This window comes from Haemaphysalis longicornis, unplaced genomic scaffold (genome assembly GCF_048455015.1).
Source record: "Haemaphysalis longicornis isolate Haplotype H1 unplaced genomic scaffold, Haemaphysalis longicornis Haplotype H1 scaffold_1, whole genome shotgun sequence".
Classification (NCBI taxonomy): Eukaryota; Metazoa; Arthropoda; class Arachnida; order Ixodida; family Ixodidae; genus Haemaphysalis; species Haemaphysalis longicornis.
In genome coordinates this window covers 1046558-1065191 of record NW_027526203.1, presented here as the reverse complement: position 1 = coordinate 1065191, position 18634 = coordinate 1046558, and the positions used below count along the sequence as shown (strand labels likewise).

General features: G+C 48.7%; 1 protein-coding gene across 1 annotated transcript in view; it reads right to left on the bottom strand.

The window, feature by feature from the left end:
- Window positions 1–18634, bottom strand: part of LOC144174886 (dynein heavy chain, cytoplasmic-like) — a 408801-nt gene that overhangs the window by 357480 nt on the left and 32687 nt on the right. Inside the window, exons 5-10 of the mRNA XM_077703850.1 lie at window positions 10554–11182; window positions 10062–10239; window positions 9444–9535; window positions 5624–5927; window positions 1173–1454; window positions 135–269 (exon numbers count right to left, since the gene is read on the bottom strand). Of these exons, the coding sequence (XP_077559976.1) occupies window positions 135–269; window positions 1173–1454; window positions 5624–5927; window positions 9444–9535; window positions 10062–10239; window positions 10554–11182 (1620 nt within the window). The remainder of the gene's footprint in view (window positions 1–134; window positions 270–1172; window positions 1455–5623; window positions 5928–9443; window positions 9536–10061; window positions 10240–10553; window positions 11183–18634) is intronic.

The window sequence follows — 18634 nt, the reverse complement described above, 5'->3', positions numbered from 1 at the left end:
CTTTGTCAGAAAAAAAACAGAAGGCTATTGTAAGCAACAGCCCAATGCAGCAACTGTGAGCCCAGTCAGCGGCTTAGTTTGCCGAAGATGTGCCCCACCGCCAGTAGACTAGCCCCTGCAAGGTCTCCACAAACCTTCTCGCAGGTGCGCTCGTAGGTACGCACGCTCTCGATGAGCGAGATGGCAAACGGGTACAGCTGGTTGGCCTGGTGTGCCTTGTTCACTATGGCCAGGGGCACCCGGAAGCCCATCCACTTGAGGTTGCGCACCTGCAGAACACAGGAGGAGGGGCGGCCATGACACATGGCTCTAACCACTGTGTGAGAGACGCCCTCAAACCGCAATTCCCCATGGCTAGATGCAGTAAAGCCTAGGTTGTAAGGCTGCTTTTCCCCAACCAAAGCCATGCCTGTGCCTTACACCGTGGCATTAATTTGCACGGGCTGTTCCGCTAACCACTTCCGAGCATGCAGCCGCACATGCTTCCTGAATGCGAGGAAAAGGCTATAGGGCAACTAAATATGTTTTTATAAAAGATGAAATAAATCAATTCCCCATAAGCGTAAACCCCTTTTGAATATATTTCTCAACAAATACACGTGACCTTTTAAAACCTTGCCTGCGGCTTTCACCCCCAGCCCTCCAATGAACTGTATGAACAAATGATGCCATTTGCCAAGTGGTGACCAAAAGCAGTCGGAAGACACAAGCACAGAAAATTTTGGCTGTTCCGTTTGTCCTTACTGGACAATGTCACCCATGCTTTAATCCCACCTGCACTAGCACCCAGTTCTCAACACAAAAGACTACTGTTAATGGCTATTGACTTGTTCTGGCTTTGTTTCCAAACTGAACTATCCCGTCTTTCTCCAGCTCACTGTCCGAGACCAGACCTCTCTGTGCATGCAACAGCCACAACGCAAGGGGTCCCAGACAGAGAACAGTGGCCACCGCTCCATGCAGATGCAATGTGCTTTTGGGCAATCAGCATTGCAGTGAATACTCTTAAAATCACTCTACACTCTACAAACTCTACAAACCGTCACGTCAAAAAAATGGTGCAAAAGCCACCCCCCGTCCAGGTTCACACATCCTCTGCCCCGGCTACAGCAGTCTTTATAGTTGCAGCCCAGAAAGGGCGGGTGCCAGGGCAGAGGAAGCGGCCCACCCACCTCCTTGGCCAGAGTGATGATCTCGGGCAGGAAGTTGACCTTGAGACGCAGCTGGTTGCCTGTGCGTGATCGCTGGCTGTCAATGGCGAAGATCCGGCCCGTGACGCCCAGCTGCCGCTGCTGCACCTGGCGGGACCACTCGTCAAAGATGGGCTGCGTGTTGAGCTTGGCACGGAAGCTGTCCGCGTCACTCTTCAGCTTTTGGCCCTCCACGTGGTTCTCCCAGCCCTTGCCCAGCACGTCCTCCACCCGCTTCATGTACACCGACAGCTGCCGGTCAATCTGGTGGGACAGCACCAGGGCAGCAGGTGCCAGTCAATGGTACACGCCTATCAATGGTGGCAAGCCACGACACACGCAAGGCGCAGGCAGCGAAAACAATGTTCTCTTGTGCACAGTGCTCCGTACAGTGCTAAGCAGGCACAACTTTCTGCATTTTTGTGGCAGGCATGTACCTAGCACTGACAGGAAACCATCTACCCAACCATCTACCCCCCACAGCCTGTCTTAGACAACAGTTAATCGTCTTAGAGAAGGTTCAGCCAAAGGCTTAAATCTTTCGTTAACGTGCCTATTTAAAATTGTTCAATTTGAACAATACTTTGAGAGGCCCTTTTCATAGCGTTCCAAGAGTTTCTGGAATAAGTAAGGATATTCGGGGTTAGCTCAGAAAATGCCCTTTCAAAATCAGTTTCGCTTTCATTTTTGCAACAAAAACTGGATTTTTGAACCACTTTTACATCACCTGGGTGTGGAAAAGGAGAGTAGTCATCGCGCGTCACTGCTACCAAAGAAGGCGTGGCGCTTGTTCGTGCAGTGAGCAAGTTCAGTGTTTCGTGGCGATTTCCGAGTTACTTTGTTGACCAAGGCCACATTAGGCCTAGTTCCATTGAACGACCACACTAAAGGGCCAGCGCTTCGGCACGGGCCGTGCACCAGGGGCGGATCCATGTTATTTCTGAGGGGGGAGTCAGCTTCTACCAGTGATGATTATGATGATGATGATAATGATGATAAAAAGGAGGATGAGGATAGTCTTTTTTATTCACTGAAATATTTCAAACCACAAATAGAAAAATAGAAAAAAATATTCATTATGTTGTATCCGCCGCCCACCGAGTCACCACACGTGGCAGAGATTATTTCTGCAGCCTTGTAAGATTGTAGTCATCATTCTCTGGAAAGCAGCTGGTGCCGAAGCGAGTCCAAAACAGACATGCTTGTACCTGTACAGCCCATGCTCTGCGATGAAAGCAGTCAGGTCCCTGCTGTCTGGGCTAAGAGTCAATTGGTGATAGGCCGAGGCCAAATCCAGTCTCGAAAAGAACCTTGCACCATGCAGCTTGTGTAGCAACTCTTCAGTGTGGGGCAGGGGAAAGGAGTCCACAATGATTGCTTTGTTAGGTTCCCGCAGGTATACACATATCCTAATTTTCCCGTTCTTTTTCTTCGTTACAACTATTGGGGAGACCCAAGGGGAACTCAATTTTCTCAATCACATCTGCCTGTTCTAGCCGATTCAGTTCAGCTTCCACAGATTCCTTCACCGCAAACGGCAAGTGTCGTAGTTTAGAGCTTACAGGAGCAACATCCTTGCGTATCTTGACTTTATGCACGAAGCCCTTTGCAAGACCCAAATTCCCGTCAAACACGTCAGAGAACTGGGATAGCAGATCATGGAGAGAGCCCTTCCGGTTTACAAGAAGTGTGGAAGCAGCTCAGTGACGTACCAGACTTTTTCTACGACCTGAGGGGTCATCTTCTAGGGGGTACAAATTCCCAAGTTGAGGGGGGGGGTCAGGACATCCGGACCCCCCCTCTGGATCCGCCAATGCCGTGCACTGCAGCGATTCCAGCCCAATGGACGGCGTTTCACAACATGGACTCCACAGCGCCAGTGCAGCATACTGAACCCGCTGAAATGGACGCAATGTGAACGAGTCTGAAACTTCCGGCAACCCCACCGAGCTGAAGAAAAAGAGACCGTTGGAACCGCATGACGGCGAAGACGATGCTAACCCTAACGATCTTTGGAGTGTATGGCACAGCCGTCGCAAGCGCAGAGATTTTCTCACCCGTACTGCAACTAAGCCAAGCAATATCGGCATGGCTACCCTTGAAAAGAACAAAGCCAACTCAGTCCTGTTCATGCCTTATTTAGAACAACTTGACTTTGCAGCGCAAAGAAGTTGACCGTGCCAAGCGAAAATGGTTTTGTGCATGTGGAAGTGGAAATGGTACCGTATAATGCGGAATATAGGTCGAGATTTTTTACAGAAAAATTTGCCGAAAAGTCACCCCTCGACCTATATTGCAGTCACTGGCAGTTGTCATCTGGCGGCCGGGAAGCCCATCGAGCCCATCCAAACCCCAAAGGCACCATCGCCACCACCATCAATCGCACGCGACGCCATCTTTGTTTTGTTGCTTCTCTCGCTGTCGGCGAATGTGTGCGTGCAATTTTCTTCTTGCTCAAAATGAGTTTAGGCACTTGGCGCCAGTTTACAGCAGCATTTAAAAGAAAAGTTGGTGGTTTTCCAAGGCCAATGACGTGTCCGCCTTGCGCCAGTTCGGTATCACCAAAAGAAGCGTTGCTAGCGGCATTAGCTGAAGGGGCACCTCTCAGTATGCAACGCTCGGAAGGCCTCGTTTCATGGGCGCTGCTCTGTGCACCTGTGCTGCTGTACAAAGGGGCAAATTTTGTCCACTAGCGTCGTGCGATGTCTCTACGAATGGATACCCCAAGACGTTTGCTGACCGCCTGCACAGACTGGCTGTCGTTCCGGTCTGCACACGAGTGTCCCATGCTTTGCGCTCGCTTCACGATGACATCATCTTGCGAGTGTTTAATAAGCGCTGCATAAGCAATTCCCTGGACTGCAACGAGGACGACAGCGAGCCAGAAGCAGTGGTCCGACGACACTTCAGACAGTTTTAAATGAGTAATCTGAGACGAAACAAGTTATAGTCTCAATAAAACAATTGTTGGTACCTAATTATTTTTTTTTTGCATTTTTCGGCTACAAGGTAAGGGGGTCGACCTATATTCCGCCTCGACCTATATTCCGCATTATACGGTACTTTTGCGGAGCACCGAACAGACCAGCAAAGGCGTGATCACAGTCGAAGATGGCGATTCAGACAAGCACATTATGAATCAACTCTACGAAAGAACCACCCTACTGGATGTCAAAAGAATGGGCAAAAAGCAACAGAGCAGTCATCACATTTGCCACACGCAAGCTTCCCAGAGTCGTCAGGTATCATTACGAGTTGATCAAGGTCTACCCGTACAAACCTCGATCCCTTGTGTGTTACAAGTGCCACCAGACAGGACACATGCTTCACCATTGCCCCAACCTCAGAGTGTGCATATCTTGCGGCAAAAAGCACGACGTGATTGACAACACGGACTGTGAAGAACGTAGTTTCTGTGCTGTCTGCAAGGAGCCTGGTCATTTAGCGATCAGCCCCCTTGTGCCAATCAAGGTTCAAAACAAGAAGACCCTCAACCACCCAGACAAAAGGCAATAAACGTGACTAATGTGACGCGTGGCTGCTCATACAGCCGCACACGCAGAAGCACTAGGGATGAATGCCATCTGGAAGCTAACAACCCTGAGAATGCGACTGCTAGATGGTCAGTCGTTGTTGCGGGCACCTCTACTTACCCTTCATACAGTGAAAGACAGCCCAACAAATCGCAGGGTATAAAAGACCAAGCACAAAAGGCAATTGACCAAGTGAGGGCCGAGATAAAACAGCTCACACAAAGTCAACCTGAACACCCAAAAAACAGCCCTCGCACCAGCAACACTGCGACAACTACAAATCATGTGCAAATCGTCGCCCCAGAGACGAACCAACGAAAATCCAAGCCTAAGGTACACTCAGCTGCGCCACCTCAAGCACAACCGGTGGTGCAAACGACCTCATGCAACCAAAGGCACAGGTGGTAGACAGCACTACCAAAGAAGCTCAAAAAGTGCGAGCCTTGTTCGCACGTTTTGAAAATCGGTACCAAATGCATAATTCCGAATCTGCCATCACAGCTCAACGTCTGGATCTTTCGAATAAAACAAACTTGTACTTTGTCTTCATGACCCCTTTCAAAAAAAAAAAGCTATACAGCTGCAATTGAGCTGCATGTCAATTTTTCCTCTTCAGAAACTTCACCATGGGAAGGTAGAATCCTACCTGCCGTTCACTTCTAGTTGATTCATTCACCTTCACACTACAAACAGCTAGCCTCATGGTTAGTTAAGTTGGTATAACAACTGCCTCAGATTGGCGGTGGATCTGTGTTCAAACCCTGGACCAGGACTAACAATGTGGCTCCCATTTGCAGCCATTGGGCATCAGCTTACTCCCCCGTGGAGAGGCCTACCCTAAACCACTTGAGCCGCAATCGATTCCTACAGATCCCCGGACGAAGACCCTGCTCGACCCACCTGCTTGGCCCAGATGATGGATCCAGAGACGGGCGGCAGGTCGCGATCCTTGCTCATGCGGCAGGCCTTGCTCTGGGTGTACTGCACCTTGAACTTCTCATGCAGCGCCTCGATGTCGTCCTTGACGCGCTGCATCAGCTGCGTTTGGTACTCGCGGATGGCCCCCCGGATGTGCGGCCGCACAAACAGGGCATTGAAGCGCGAGAAGATGCGGAACATCTCGTTGGCATTCTTGGCCGTGCCCAGCTGGTCACGCAGGCGGCCCGTGATGCGCGCCTCCACCCGGTCGATGCGGTCCTCATACCTGCATGCACCGTGAAGTAGAGGAATGATGCACGGGATGGCAACTGAGGGACATTGCACGGTGCACTGCTGCCCAGATCTTGCAGGAAAGATGCTGGCGGGGAAAAAGAAATTAAACACAATTTCAACAAACAGCTCGCCTGCACAGTGCAGTTTGTTTTCCCTTGTTGGAGCTAGCGCCAGTAAGTGCAGCAGGGTACAAGCACGCAGCACTGATGTTAGCCGCCACAGCAGCAGCGCAATTTCACACGTCATGGTGGTGTTGGGCACATTTTAGTGCTGGCCTCGCAAAAAAACATTGGCACAGAGCACCAGGCAATGGATGGGTGACAACTGGTCAACAAAATGTCACTTGCTTATCAAGCCCCAGCATGAACTGCAGGCAGAATTAAGGGGGGACGTGGCTTTCAAAATCAACTTTTTTATTTCTTTGTGGATTTTGATGAAAATTGGCACAGCAACTGGAAATGCTTCTGTGATAACACCATAAAAATTTGAAGTTAATATTTTGATAACTTTTTTATGTATGAAATTTTCTTTCTGTTCCGCTTGTACCGAGCTTGAGCGGCTTATAAAACATGATAGAAAACTTGTTCGAAGTGCTTTGCATTCTCAAATGAATGGACGAGGTCGTGACAGTTTTAGAATTTTTTTTTTACAACACAATGTTTTTTAGTTTTCATTTTTTTAGAGGTTAATGTGCAACAGGCATGTCAACTGTGAACGATTATTTGAATAAAAAAATCACAAAAAACAAATCTGGAAAACTAAAAGTGTCACGACCTGAACAGTTCATCAAGGAATGTAATGCAAGAAACGGAATCAAAATAGACCCAGCAGTCACGAAGAAATCCCTGGGACAAGCGACACAGGTGGCAAAAAAAACTGTTTTGAGAAAACGGCTTCCGAAGTTGCAACATAGGTTTCACATATCAAAAGTCGTCACGGTTGTAGACTTTCATGTCCTTTTGAACATGGGGCTTCTGGAAGGCCTTGCCTTGAAATTGGAATGCCTTTTCAGCCTTTCTCTTTCCAGAAAACATTATTTTCAGCTCCTCCGTGAAGAGTACATACCCCCCTTTGCAAACCAAACGGAGGGGAGATGGGTTTCAATGGGCTTTCAATGCAAAGTAGGTTAGTTGGTTGGCTGTATCGCACTGGACAACCTCCTTTTGCAGTGTTGTCACCATGGCAACAAGTTAAGCATTTTTTTAACTTAAATTTGAACATTTTTGGCTTTTTTTTCATGTTTTATCTTGCCTGGCACAGCAACTTAGTACTCATAGTGCAGGTGTTCATTGCCAAAAGTTTGCATACCACAAGGTTGAAAATGAGCTACTTTGAAGCTTGGTAGAGTATTCTGCATAACTCCCAACTTCAATGCAAGAGCATATTTTTTTTTACTACTTTTGACATTCAAGGCATCCAATATTTCTCGCAGCACAGCCAGTATGCCCTGAGCAATGGTATCAATAATTTCCCTAAAAAAATCACTGTTAAATGCTGCCACAGTAACGTACATTTTTAACGCAGAGAGCATATTTTATTCCTATATTACTAACTCAAACCTGTTTGCATAAAAATTACAAGTGCACGGGAAACATTGCGCAAGAAAGGCGATATGGCTCGCGCGCATCGCAGCGCACGCTTACCGCGACATATCGAGCTTTGATTATACCTGATATGGCTGGTCAGGTCGCTTTTAAGATTAAAACTAACGTCGCAGGCATTAATTACAACTACTGGCGTTCAATCGTAACCGGTTGCCCAGTCATGTGATGCTCCAATGCGCGTCGGCTATGCCGTGCGCGCCGCAGCGTTTGACGCGTCGACCGTTTCTTTCTCAAGGCTAGCGAGCCCACAGTCAAAACACAGCACTAACTAAGCGTGTAAACATCGCAAATCCGACTAAAAGTTCACTTCACGAACCACTATCGCAAGCGCGCACACCGCGTCACCCTCCGGGGTCTGGCGACGGTAGAGTCACGCGCACCACGAAGCGTTCGATGACCTCCGCCTTTCGAGCCACACAACTTCCCGTAATCTGGCTCGTTATCTCTGGCATTCCCATCGCGATAACGTCCGTGTTGAATACCACAGATTGAACAGAAACTCGGCCGAGCGAAGCGGCGAAAATGAACTCAATCCGCTTGCTACGCAGCTCAGGCGGCCGCCATCTTGCGTTGCGCCCGCGACATCCAATCAGGAGGATCTTCGTTCTGCGCCCCGACCGGAGGACCAATAGCGCTTCAGCATTTATTTCTAGCTTCGTTTGTGCGTCGTTTCTTTTCTGCCGTTTGTGCGTTTGTGAATGAACGAAGATAAAAGAGACGAGCGGAACCGGAAAAACGATCGCTCGGCCGATCTAACCATATCAAAATGGCCGCGCCCGGTGGCACCGTTGCGGAGATAGAGCGCTCCGAAAATTGCCGTTTTTTCGCCCTTTTGCGCTGATAGTTTGTCACCGCGCCTGACAAAAGTATTTTTTTATGCCACTTTGCGACGCTTTTCAGCGTAAAAACTTTGCAGACGCACAGAATAGGAAACATAGAAGCCGAATATGCGGGTTTCAAAAAAACGATGTTTTGGTCATTTTTCCGAAGTTGAAAGCCGCGTCCCCCCTTAAGTGGAAAAGTGGTGCATTCCCAATGGTCTCTGTACAGTGCACAGTGCCTACTGCTGCTAGTGTCAACTACTGCTGCTAGTGTCAATCTCTCAGCACTACCGAGAGCATGAATGATCGCAGCAGCACCATTGCAAAATGCCTGGATGGCAAAGTAACACCATGGCATCTCATCCTAGAACCTGAAAGTAGATGTCCTCTGCAACTCTTTTTTTAGCACTTGTGAATAATTTGTTCATGTTCGTGCCTCAAGTGCACATTTATTTTTCTGCAAGCACATTAGTAGTAATTTATGCTGCTTTTTCAGTCTCAAAGGAGTATTTGGATCCGAGCATTTTAGTGATTATTTACGCTGCTGCCGGAGGACTTCACAATGCAATTTCATATATTGAATTTAGGCTATATCTGCTGGTCTCGTGGTGTAGAGGTTTTGGTTATATTTCAGCTACAAACTAATATTTGCACTCCTAGTACGGCATTGATTGATTGATTGTGGGGTTTAACGCGCCGACGCAACGCAGGCGATGAGGCGCGCCGTAGTGGAGGGCTCCGGATTAATTTCGACCACCTGGGGATCTAACGTGCGCCGAAATCTCGTACACACGGGCGTTTTTGCTTTTCGCCTCCATCAGAAAAGCGGCCACCGCGGCCGGGAATCGAACCCCTAGTACAGCAAGGTGTAACTGTACAAACTTGAACCCATGAAATGTAATATTTTGGTTCATACAGCATAAAAATAGGCTTGGTTCTAGTGTGCATTCATAGTGCAACGATCCCTCCTAGTTATCAAAAAATTCCACTTCACTTACTCTATGGAACCTCAAAGTTTATGGTTCAAGCCCAGTTTGCAACTAATTTATCACCGACTACAAAAAGAAAAGGTTAAGGCTTCACCTCTTCACGGCCGCATCCCAGGCTTCTGTGCCTTCCTTAGAGATGTCCAAGCCATCAACCTCCTTGACATTCTCGTACGCCAGGTTTACCTCCTGGGGCAAGGAGAAGTGGTTCACATAATACAGCAGTCATTGGCACCAAACGGATAAAAGAACAATAATATTATTAGCTGTATGTCACTTCACATAAGCACAAAGAGACTCCATATTAAGATCCCGTGCTAAATCATGCTGAAATGTTAATCCACCCGTCTTGTCTTCCAATCCTGGGTGCGCTGCACACCAGCCCTAGAATAATGCTCTTGTTACTCTGCTTTTCTGGAATTCGGCTACCACCGAAACTGCTGCAGATACATTGAAACTCTTGAAAACAGACCTCACTTCTTGGTGACTTTCAAGCCCTACACTTTCAAATCCCTACGAGCCGACTGCTGTTTGTCACTCTGTTCTCGGCTCCCGTGCAGAAATGCCGCCAAGTGCGAAGACATTGCACAGCGCTTGCCTGCCCCAACAAACTCAGCCAGCCCACCCATAGACAGCCTCAATTTTGACAATGCAAAAGGCAAAAACTAGGCATGAGCATGGACAAGAGCAGTGAAGAGGCGACCCTGGGCCTTACTTCGATGGCGCTGCTGTCGGCAGAGTCGAGGACGGCAGCCTCAGAGAGCTCAGGCTGCAGATCCGCATCAGGCGTGGTGGTAGCACTGGCCCCACTGCCCTGAGCCGACCGCGGAGCAGGTACCGGTCGCAGCACACGCACTATGACCGTGCGCAGCTGCTCGTGTTGCCGTCTGAACCTGGAATGAGGGAGAACAAGGGCACACACGAGGCTCACTTTCCTGGGACCTCCAGCGGCAGTAGAAGTTCGCTGATCCATACTCCAGCAGTTCTTCAGCTCAGAAGCAAACCCATCACCTACTACCCATCAGCAGCAGCCGAGCACCTTAAATGCCACCTATCAATCTGGCACACAGCAAGAACAGTGCCACCTGCAGCCATTCTGGTGATGCTCTCTCCCAACAGTTTGCAACGAATGAACAAACAATGCGATCCTCCTCTGGCACTGAGCCGCAACTGCAGCCAAGTAAAAACAAAAGACCACAAAACTCACTTGCGCATCTGCTCCATGCGGGACTGGAGGCGCTTGTGGGCGGGCGTCACCCGCCAGACGGTCTTGATGTGCTCGTCGCGCTTTTTCTTGACAATGTCGCGCAGCAGCGACTGGAGCTTGTCGTACTCCTCGTCCCAGGCATTGTAGACATCGAGGCAGGCGCTCATCACCGCCTCAAAGTGGTCGTAGGGGGCGTGCATGAGCCGCCGGGTGCCCAGCACCTTGAGCATCTGGGCCATGAGGTCGCGCGAGATGGCCTCGACCAGGCGCAGCGCCCGCTGGATGGGGTACTTGGTGGAGCGGATCTTGCGCAGGTGCGAGAAGATGCCGTGCAGGGCGAGCCGGATGCGGTCCAGCTCGGTGGCCGACAGCAGGTCGTTGAGGGGGAAGTCCTTCATGAGTGGGTTGTAGTCGTTGACCGTGGCCAGCGCCTGCTTGAGGCCCGTGTCAGTGTCGAAGCTGACCGTGGCGTGGAAGCGCTTGCCCTTCTTGAGCAGGTCCAGGGTGAGGGCCACCTCCAGGCTCTCCCGTTTCTCCTGGATGCGCAGCAGCGCCCGCTCGAGGTTCAGCCAGAAGCTGATCTCCTGCAGGGCCGTGCCAGACGACGGGTCCCGGTCCAGCTTGGTCACCTGTCAAGGAGGAGGAACAAAGGGCACACATATCGTCACAACGGCCATTGCCCACACTGCACTGAACTGCCTTCACCTGGACCCTTGTAGTCCGCCTCTTTTAATACTCATGTAGTACAAAATACTCCGCGTTTCCTCCTATCTCACTTCATCGTTGTCCAACTTTATTAGGCAAGCGTGTGGTGACATCTAACAAGCGAGTTCCGTACAAAAGAGGAAAAGTGTTGCTCATAGCTATTTAGTGTCGCTTATAATCAGTGTGTCGAACCAAAAAAGAATACCGGTTCAGTTACGGTTCAGGTACAGGCAAAATCATTTCATTCCGGTTCAGTTCCGGTTCAACAAAATCACGTACCGAACCAGTTCGCGAACCGGTTCGGGAGCTTGAACTGGTTTGCAAACCAGTTCGTTGAGTTGAATTATCGCTGCAATTAGAAAAAAACATTTAGTAGTTTAAAATGACAGTCAAATCAATACAAACAAAAATCCAAAATGCTGCTGTTCCCCAAGGGCAGTGGCGCAATTGCAAAGCAAACTTTAAACAATTCCAGTGATGCTACCGGCTTAGGCCACTTTGGAGCAGCTTTTGGAGCAGACAAAAATGCGTTTCGGAGCAGCAAAACCAGCTTTCGGATTGATTGATTGATTGTACGGTTTAACGCGCCGACGCAACGCAGGCGATAAGGCGCGCCATAGTGGAGGGCTCCGTATTAATTTTGACCACCTGGGGATCTTTAACGTGCGCCGAAATCTCGTACACACGGGCGTTTTTGCTTTTTGCCTCCATCAGAAAAGTAGCCGCCGCGGCCGGGAATCGAACCCGCGACCAAAACCAGCTTTCGGAGCAGGTGTTGATAGAAGCAATTTTAAGACACGTATTGCATTCTTGATAGATAATCACTAAAAGCACGCCTACAACGATAATTAAAATTAAAAGAACACATGGATATTTTGTCCCTATTTTTCTGCATTGAACTTTGTGCAGCGGCCTGCACAACAAAAATTTAAAAAAAAACAAGCTCTCATTTTTACACAATAGCAGATTTACTATGAACAAACTAAAAATTGCTCGTCCCAACAAACATGCTATGTAAAATCGAGCACTATAGGAAGGCTATCAGGGGAAAACTTACCAATAACATCAGTAGCGCCACGGCTTTGACTGCATAATTGAACATCACGCTCCTCCCCGTGTTGCACATGCATCACTATTTAGCAGCGTCAGCGCTGCCACCGTAAGGGTCTAAAACGACAAGCCACCGATAGCAGCGCTATTTGTTTACAAAGGCAGTGGACAGCCATTTCTGGCAACCAACATGCAGCACCAGGCTGGACCTTGCCCCTTTACGACATGTTTGCCGCAAGCAACCAAAACGCCTCCGTTAATGACAAGGTAGCCCATTAGTCCCCCCCCCTCCTACCCCGAGACTATATTAGTTCCCTGCGAGGCCGCATGCACGCATTTCACCTTCAATTTCCCCGTATGTTAAATCTATGCCTCTATTAACTCTACGTGAAATCTCTAAGACGGGCGTCGTCATATGCCTGCCGTACTCATTAAGCTCTGAAACAAAGTCAGGCGTCGTAAAATTGCCGTACTCACTCGCCGGCGTGCGGCCCGAACTATGTCACCGTTTCCTGCCCTTACATACTATTTTCTCCCCCTGCACTTTGCAAATTCTCATCTGTTTACAGTAAAATCTCGATGATACGAATCTCGCAGCACCGCGAAAAATATTCCCATCATCCAAAATTCGTGTGAACACAGACCAAAAAACTAAGCACTAAAACAAATTTTCGATTATTTCTTTTCTTACTTTCGCGTGACGAAATCCGTGACGTTTTTCTGCTTTTTTTTTTAACCTCCATGTCGCCGAGCGGTCCTTTCTGTACTTTCATCTCCTCACTCACAGTGCCCAAGCTCACTCACTGCAGGGGCGTTTTTGCACGCGATTCGTGCGCGTCGGCGTTGTGCGCGCTCACGCCCGCGTCGGCGATCAGGCGCCCGCGGACTAGCGCGGCAGTGGGAGGAGCCTGACGACTAGCGCCAATGGGAAGGCATGCACCTCATGGCGGCAGTTACGAAGTGCTTGAGACAGCCGGCTGGCTCTGCCGGAGATGTTTAGGCGTAGCACCCCGACATATTTCATGGGCGCTTTCACTAGCGGCGCGAATGATGTTTTATAGCACCGTTTTCGTTCACACTGTTAGCTCATTTACCGCACAAGGAACTTTGTGTGTGCTTTGAGTGGCATTTTAAAGAGCGGTTAGAAGCGGTCTCTTGAGCGTCCCGCACCACTTCGTGACCAAAGCCACCACCATGTTGCCGCGGCCGGCCGCGCCCCGCGCAGCGTGTGGGTGGTTTCGCAGCAGCGTCAGCGTGCCTGTGGAGTGCACGGCGCATTTTTGCGAGCAGAAAACATTGGCCGTTCCTGGAGAAAGAGCGACAAAGAGGGCAGAGGTCCTGTGCGTCGCCGTAGCTTGCTCGCTCGGCAGTCGGGCACCTCGCCGACTCGTTCGTATTATCCGCCGGGCACCGCACTGACCGCAGCTCCGTTCGTAAGAGCCGAAACTTTTCCCATTTCAAACAGTGCAATTTCGCCGAGACTAATCAGAAATTCGTCTCATCCTGAAATTCGTATCACCCTGATCCACTGTAACTACAACTCGTGCGCCCACATCTCTTGCCTACTTTTCTTCCAGCACAACTCCACAGGCACCCGGTCGACGCGTACGCTGCTGTCTGGGCCCTTTGGCGAGCGAGTACGGCAATTTCACAACGCCTGGCGTTGTTGCCGAGGTTCACGAGTACGGCACGGATATCACGACGCATATCGCAGCCCGAAGACCCCGAGGCGAACGGTCGCGTTGGCGGCAACCAGTCTCGCGAACCCAATAGGTCTCGGGTAAGGGGGGAGATTTGGCATTGTGCGCCTACATGCGCAAAACGCATTATCGCCGTTACTAGAGGGCCTAGAATATTTCAGAAATATTCTAGGCACTCTACCGTTACCGCTACAAGGGCCAGTTTGCCTTGGCTTGGCTCGGATTGCGACCTGAAAACAGGTGTACCGCAATGCCGCTTTCAGTGGGAAACTTCAAGTAGTTAGTTTCGTTAGGGCAGGAAACGGTGACATAGTTCGGGCCGCACGCCGGCGAGTGAGTACGGCAATTTTACGACGCCTGACTTTGTTAGTCTGCGTACACCCTTGGGCGCAGGTCGGGCGCAGAATCCCCAAATTTAGAGGAAATGTAGCAGGATGTAGCAGCCAGAGCACTTGGGCGCAGTTTGGCGCAATTGGCGCAGCAGTAGCATCACTGCAATTCTGAGATATTATAAAAACAGATGAAGTGGCAAGGATTTACCACCTAATTTCTCACCCAGACTTCATGTTGTCCTAGCGACTATTCATAAAGCCACCGCCAAGAAATATGATGGTGGGATATATTTTCTGCCCTTTCCTTTTTTGTTGAAATCGCAATCGTCGCTATGGAATCGCCCATCACGCTAACCTTGAAGCTTTAAACGTCTGCATACTGGCGCGTTAATACCAATGACACATTTTATTTGTAACAAAGCAGAAAAATCCTACAATAGGCACACAAATACTAACAGTGAATTAGATTATTTGGTCACCCTGAATAATTTGTTAGCTGTCACCTTATCGAATGTGTTAGCCACACTTTCGTCAAAAGTAAGCTTTAGTTAACACTTCGTCACTGCATTATTGCTCTGACCACTGCAATTCTTTTTGCGATAGCTATGCCAGATGTGTGCATTACAATCAGTATGTCATCGTACCGCCTGACCCCCGGCCATCGTTCTGTGGGCTACATCCGGAATCTTATGACAGATTAGGCTGTTACAAAATGAAAGGGAAATTTGACGCGCGGAGCATGAGATGGGACTGTTTTGGGTTGACGCTCTTTAATTCGTCCACAGCAGTACTCCCCTCCGGAACGAGTAGCAGTAGAAGTAATGTAGCGAGTTTGGCAGTCAGTACAAGTGCACCTTCAAAAAAACGCAGATTTGAAAGAGACAAAACTGCAGAACACGCAGAAAAGATGATTGCTGGGCGAATGGAGCAGTGTGAGGTACCAGCCTGCCTTTCTGCACGTGTCATCTGCTTTATTACTGTTTCTGCTTCCAAGACAAGGTTGAGGGCTGCAGTTTCTTGCCAAGGGATTAAGTGCGCACCTTAACAGTTTTCCCTGACATATCTGTTGTTATTTGTATCTGTAAAAAACGGAACTTGTCCGCTGGACTGTCCTCCAAAACTGACCACGGAACTCGCGTCCTTCGCATTGATGACACGTTTGGTTGTGAAAGGCAGGGAAAAGTATAGAGCAATATCCACGTTTTGGTGCTTTTTTTTACTTACTTGGTTTTACTTTTTTGCGCAATATTTTAAAACAACGTGATTCGCCTTTTCTTTTTTCTTTTTTTCCGTGCAAACACATTTTTAAAAGAAAACTGGCGCATTTGATGCCCCGTGCTATATCTCTGCTCCGAGGCGCAGCTAATGTTGCAGGCCGGCAGACTTATTTTAACCAGCTGGTGATATTAAACGTGGATCAAATTCTCAAAACACATTCAGTCTCGATTTCCATCTATTTCAGAAAAACGGTCGGGGGAAGGGAGATCGAGGCAACTTGTGGTCAGCAGCAAACGGCTTAGCCACTGAGCAGCTCCTGCGGTCACACTTGTCAAGTATTAACAATTTGCAGGTGTCGGACCTTTTAAACAAATTATAAAATGAAAAAAGTTTGCACACATCGGGTGTGGGCTTTCGCTGATGCACAGTGGAGCACTCCTGCAGCCTGATTGCTCCAATAAAGTCGCAGGTAGGGAAGGGAAAAGTCGTTTTATATCCCCTACAAGCTGCCGAGAATGACATTTCGTTTGGTCAGCTTGCACTAAGCTGGCGCTTCCAGCAGCAACAGACCATTGCTACATTGGTGCTCGTTCATTTCCCTCGTTACATAGAGCGTGATAAAGTTCAATTGTCTGGAGGGGAAAGTGCGCGAGTGGGTAAGAAGTTGATGGTACATGAAAGAAAAAAAGACCTGAATTGCATTGACTGTGCAATATCAACAATGGAGGGTCGAACCGTTTCGGCATGAACCGGTAACTGGTATTTCTTTTTTCGGTTCAGTTCCGGTTCGGGTTCAGCGTGCTCAAAAAATAACAGTTCGGGTTCGGGTTCAGTTCCGGCAAAAATACCGGTTCAGTTCCGGTTTTCAGTTCGCTTCTGTTCTGGTTCGCCGCCCTGCTTAGAATACAGTAAACCTTCTCATTTCTAGATTAAAAATTTGAAGCATAATTTCAAACTTCCTCACAATAAAGAATGCATTCATTCACACAGCAGACAAAAGTCTGATTTTCAAAGTCTCAATTTAGCGCATACAAACGGCCCCCTGCAGTGCCAAATCAAATTCTCAATTCCAAATATGTCAAAACAAAATAGGTGAAGTGTTTCTTGTGAGTACAAAACAAAGTCGCCATGTTCAGTACAGGTGAGGAGGCACTAAAATAAGCCTTCGCAGCTCAAAAGCACGAAGTAAGTAAGGGGCCACCATTCATCTTTGCATGGATGAAAAAACATTGCTTGTCGCGCCACGTAACATGTACCGTATTTACACGATTGTAGGTCGACCCTTTTTTTCAAATTTGACAATCCAATGTCGGGGGGTCGACTTATAATCAAAGTTGAACCGTCTACCGCTAGTAACGGCAAGAGAAACGAGAAATCGGGGGTGTTGCGAGGTGGGGCCAGCTTTGCACCCTCGTTCCCATGGTTATGGTCTAAAGTGTGAACCGCATGAGGCGTTTTCTGCTCGCAAAAATGTGCCGCACTGACGCTGCCGCAAATACCACGCGCATGCTGCGAGCTGCGGCGGCGGCGGCAACATGGCGCCGTCACCAGCCGCGAAGAGGTGCGCATAGCTCCAGCGACCACTTCTAACCGCTCCCTAAGATATCACTGAAGGCACAGACGAAGACGTTTGTGCAGGAAGGGATCTGATAATGTGGTCGAAAACGACACTATAAAGTATTATCCGCGCCGCGACGGAAACCGCCAATCAAATATCCGCCACCATGATAAGCCTAAACATCTCCGGCGGCGCCAGCCGGCAACTGCCACCATGAAGAGCACGCCTCCCGATTGGGGCAAGTCGTCAGGCTCCTCCCCAGGGTTCGTACAGGCTTCAAAAGCAAAAATTCAAGGGTTTTTAAGGACTTTCAAGGACCAGAAAACACATTTCCAAGTACCCCATCTAATGTTTTATCCGGGATTATTTACAACTTTTTCAACACAATGCAAAATTCCGTTATTGCCCAATTCCTAAGCACATTAGTGCACATTTAGATAGGCGCTAACGGGTTCGTGAATGCTCCCCCAGCTTTATTTTTTTTATTTCATGGCTGGTATTTACAGGTTCTTTTTTCTTTGTTTTTCTGACGCTGTTTGATTTCAAAACTTAGTTCATGTTGCCTGAATGTCCTGTTTTGTCAGCAAGAGCATCAGCTGGAGCAAGTGTTGCTTCAAGGCAGGATGAACTATGTGCACGTCCACCATTTGCACGTACAAGCAAACGTAGATGGAGCGTATGAGGCAGACTAGATGGAAGATGCAAGATAGAGAACAGAAGCTGGCTTTCACTGGATTGTATCACGATATGAATTGGATTGACAAGTGCCTGCTCCCAATGTTGCCTTGTAATAATGAAAATCCACCAAACGTAATTTCACACCATACACTGAAACTTGATTGTTACAATGTTTCTTTACATTTGTTAACACCTAAAATCCATGAAAAACACTTTAAATTCTTGTGAAAAGGCAGGGCCATTGATTCTCTCCGGAAAAATCAAGGGTATTCAAGGACCATTTAAAAATTCCAGGACTTTCCAGGCCTTGAAATTGACACTTCTAAATTCAAGGGTTTTCAAGGTTTTCAAGGACCTGTGCGAACCCTGCTCCCGCTGCCGCGTGGTAGAACTTAAAAGCAGTAGAAGCTGCCGCGCGCGGAATCGTCGACGCGGCAAGAAAAAGTCGCCCGCGCAACGCCGACACGCACGAATCACGTGCAAAAACGCGTCAAGAAGCGTTTTATTCGTCTCCAACAAACAAAATGAGTATTAGCGAATCCCTTGATTCAATGTGCCGCGCTAACGTGGCCCAAATCGTATCACGTTGTTCAGTACACTTCCGAACGCAGTGGTGGGAGGTTAGTCGCTCAGAAGTAAATCGCGCGCACCGCCGCTTCCAACAGCCGCCATGTTTGTTCTGGTGTCGTGCGGCAGTGGCCGCTGCCGGTTGCTTCGATGGTTGTCACCTCGCGGCGAATGTGTTCTTCCCGCTGGTTATTCCGGGTGCTTATACAAAAGTTTTTCTTTTTTAACATCTACCGCGCATACCGCGAGCGCACGGCTCTTGTGGGAGCATCG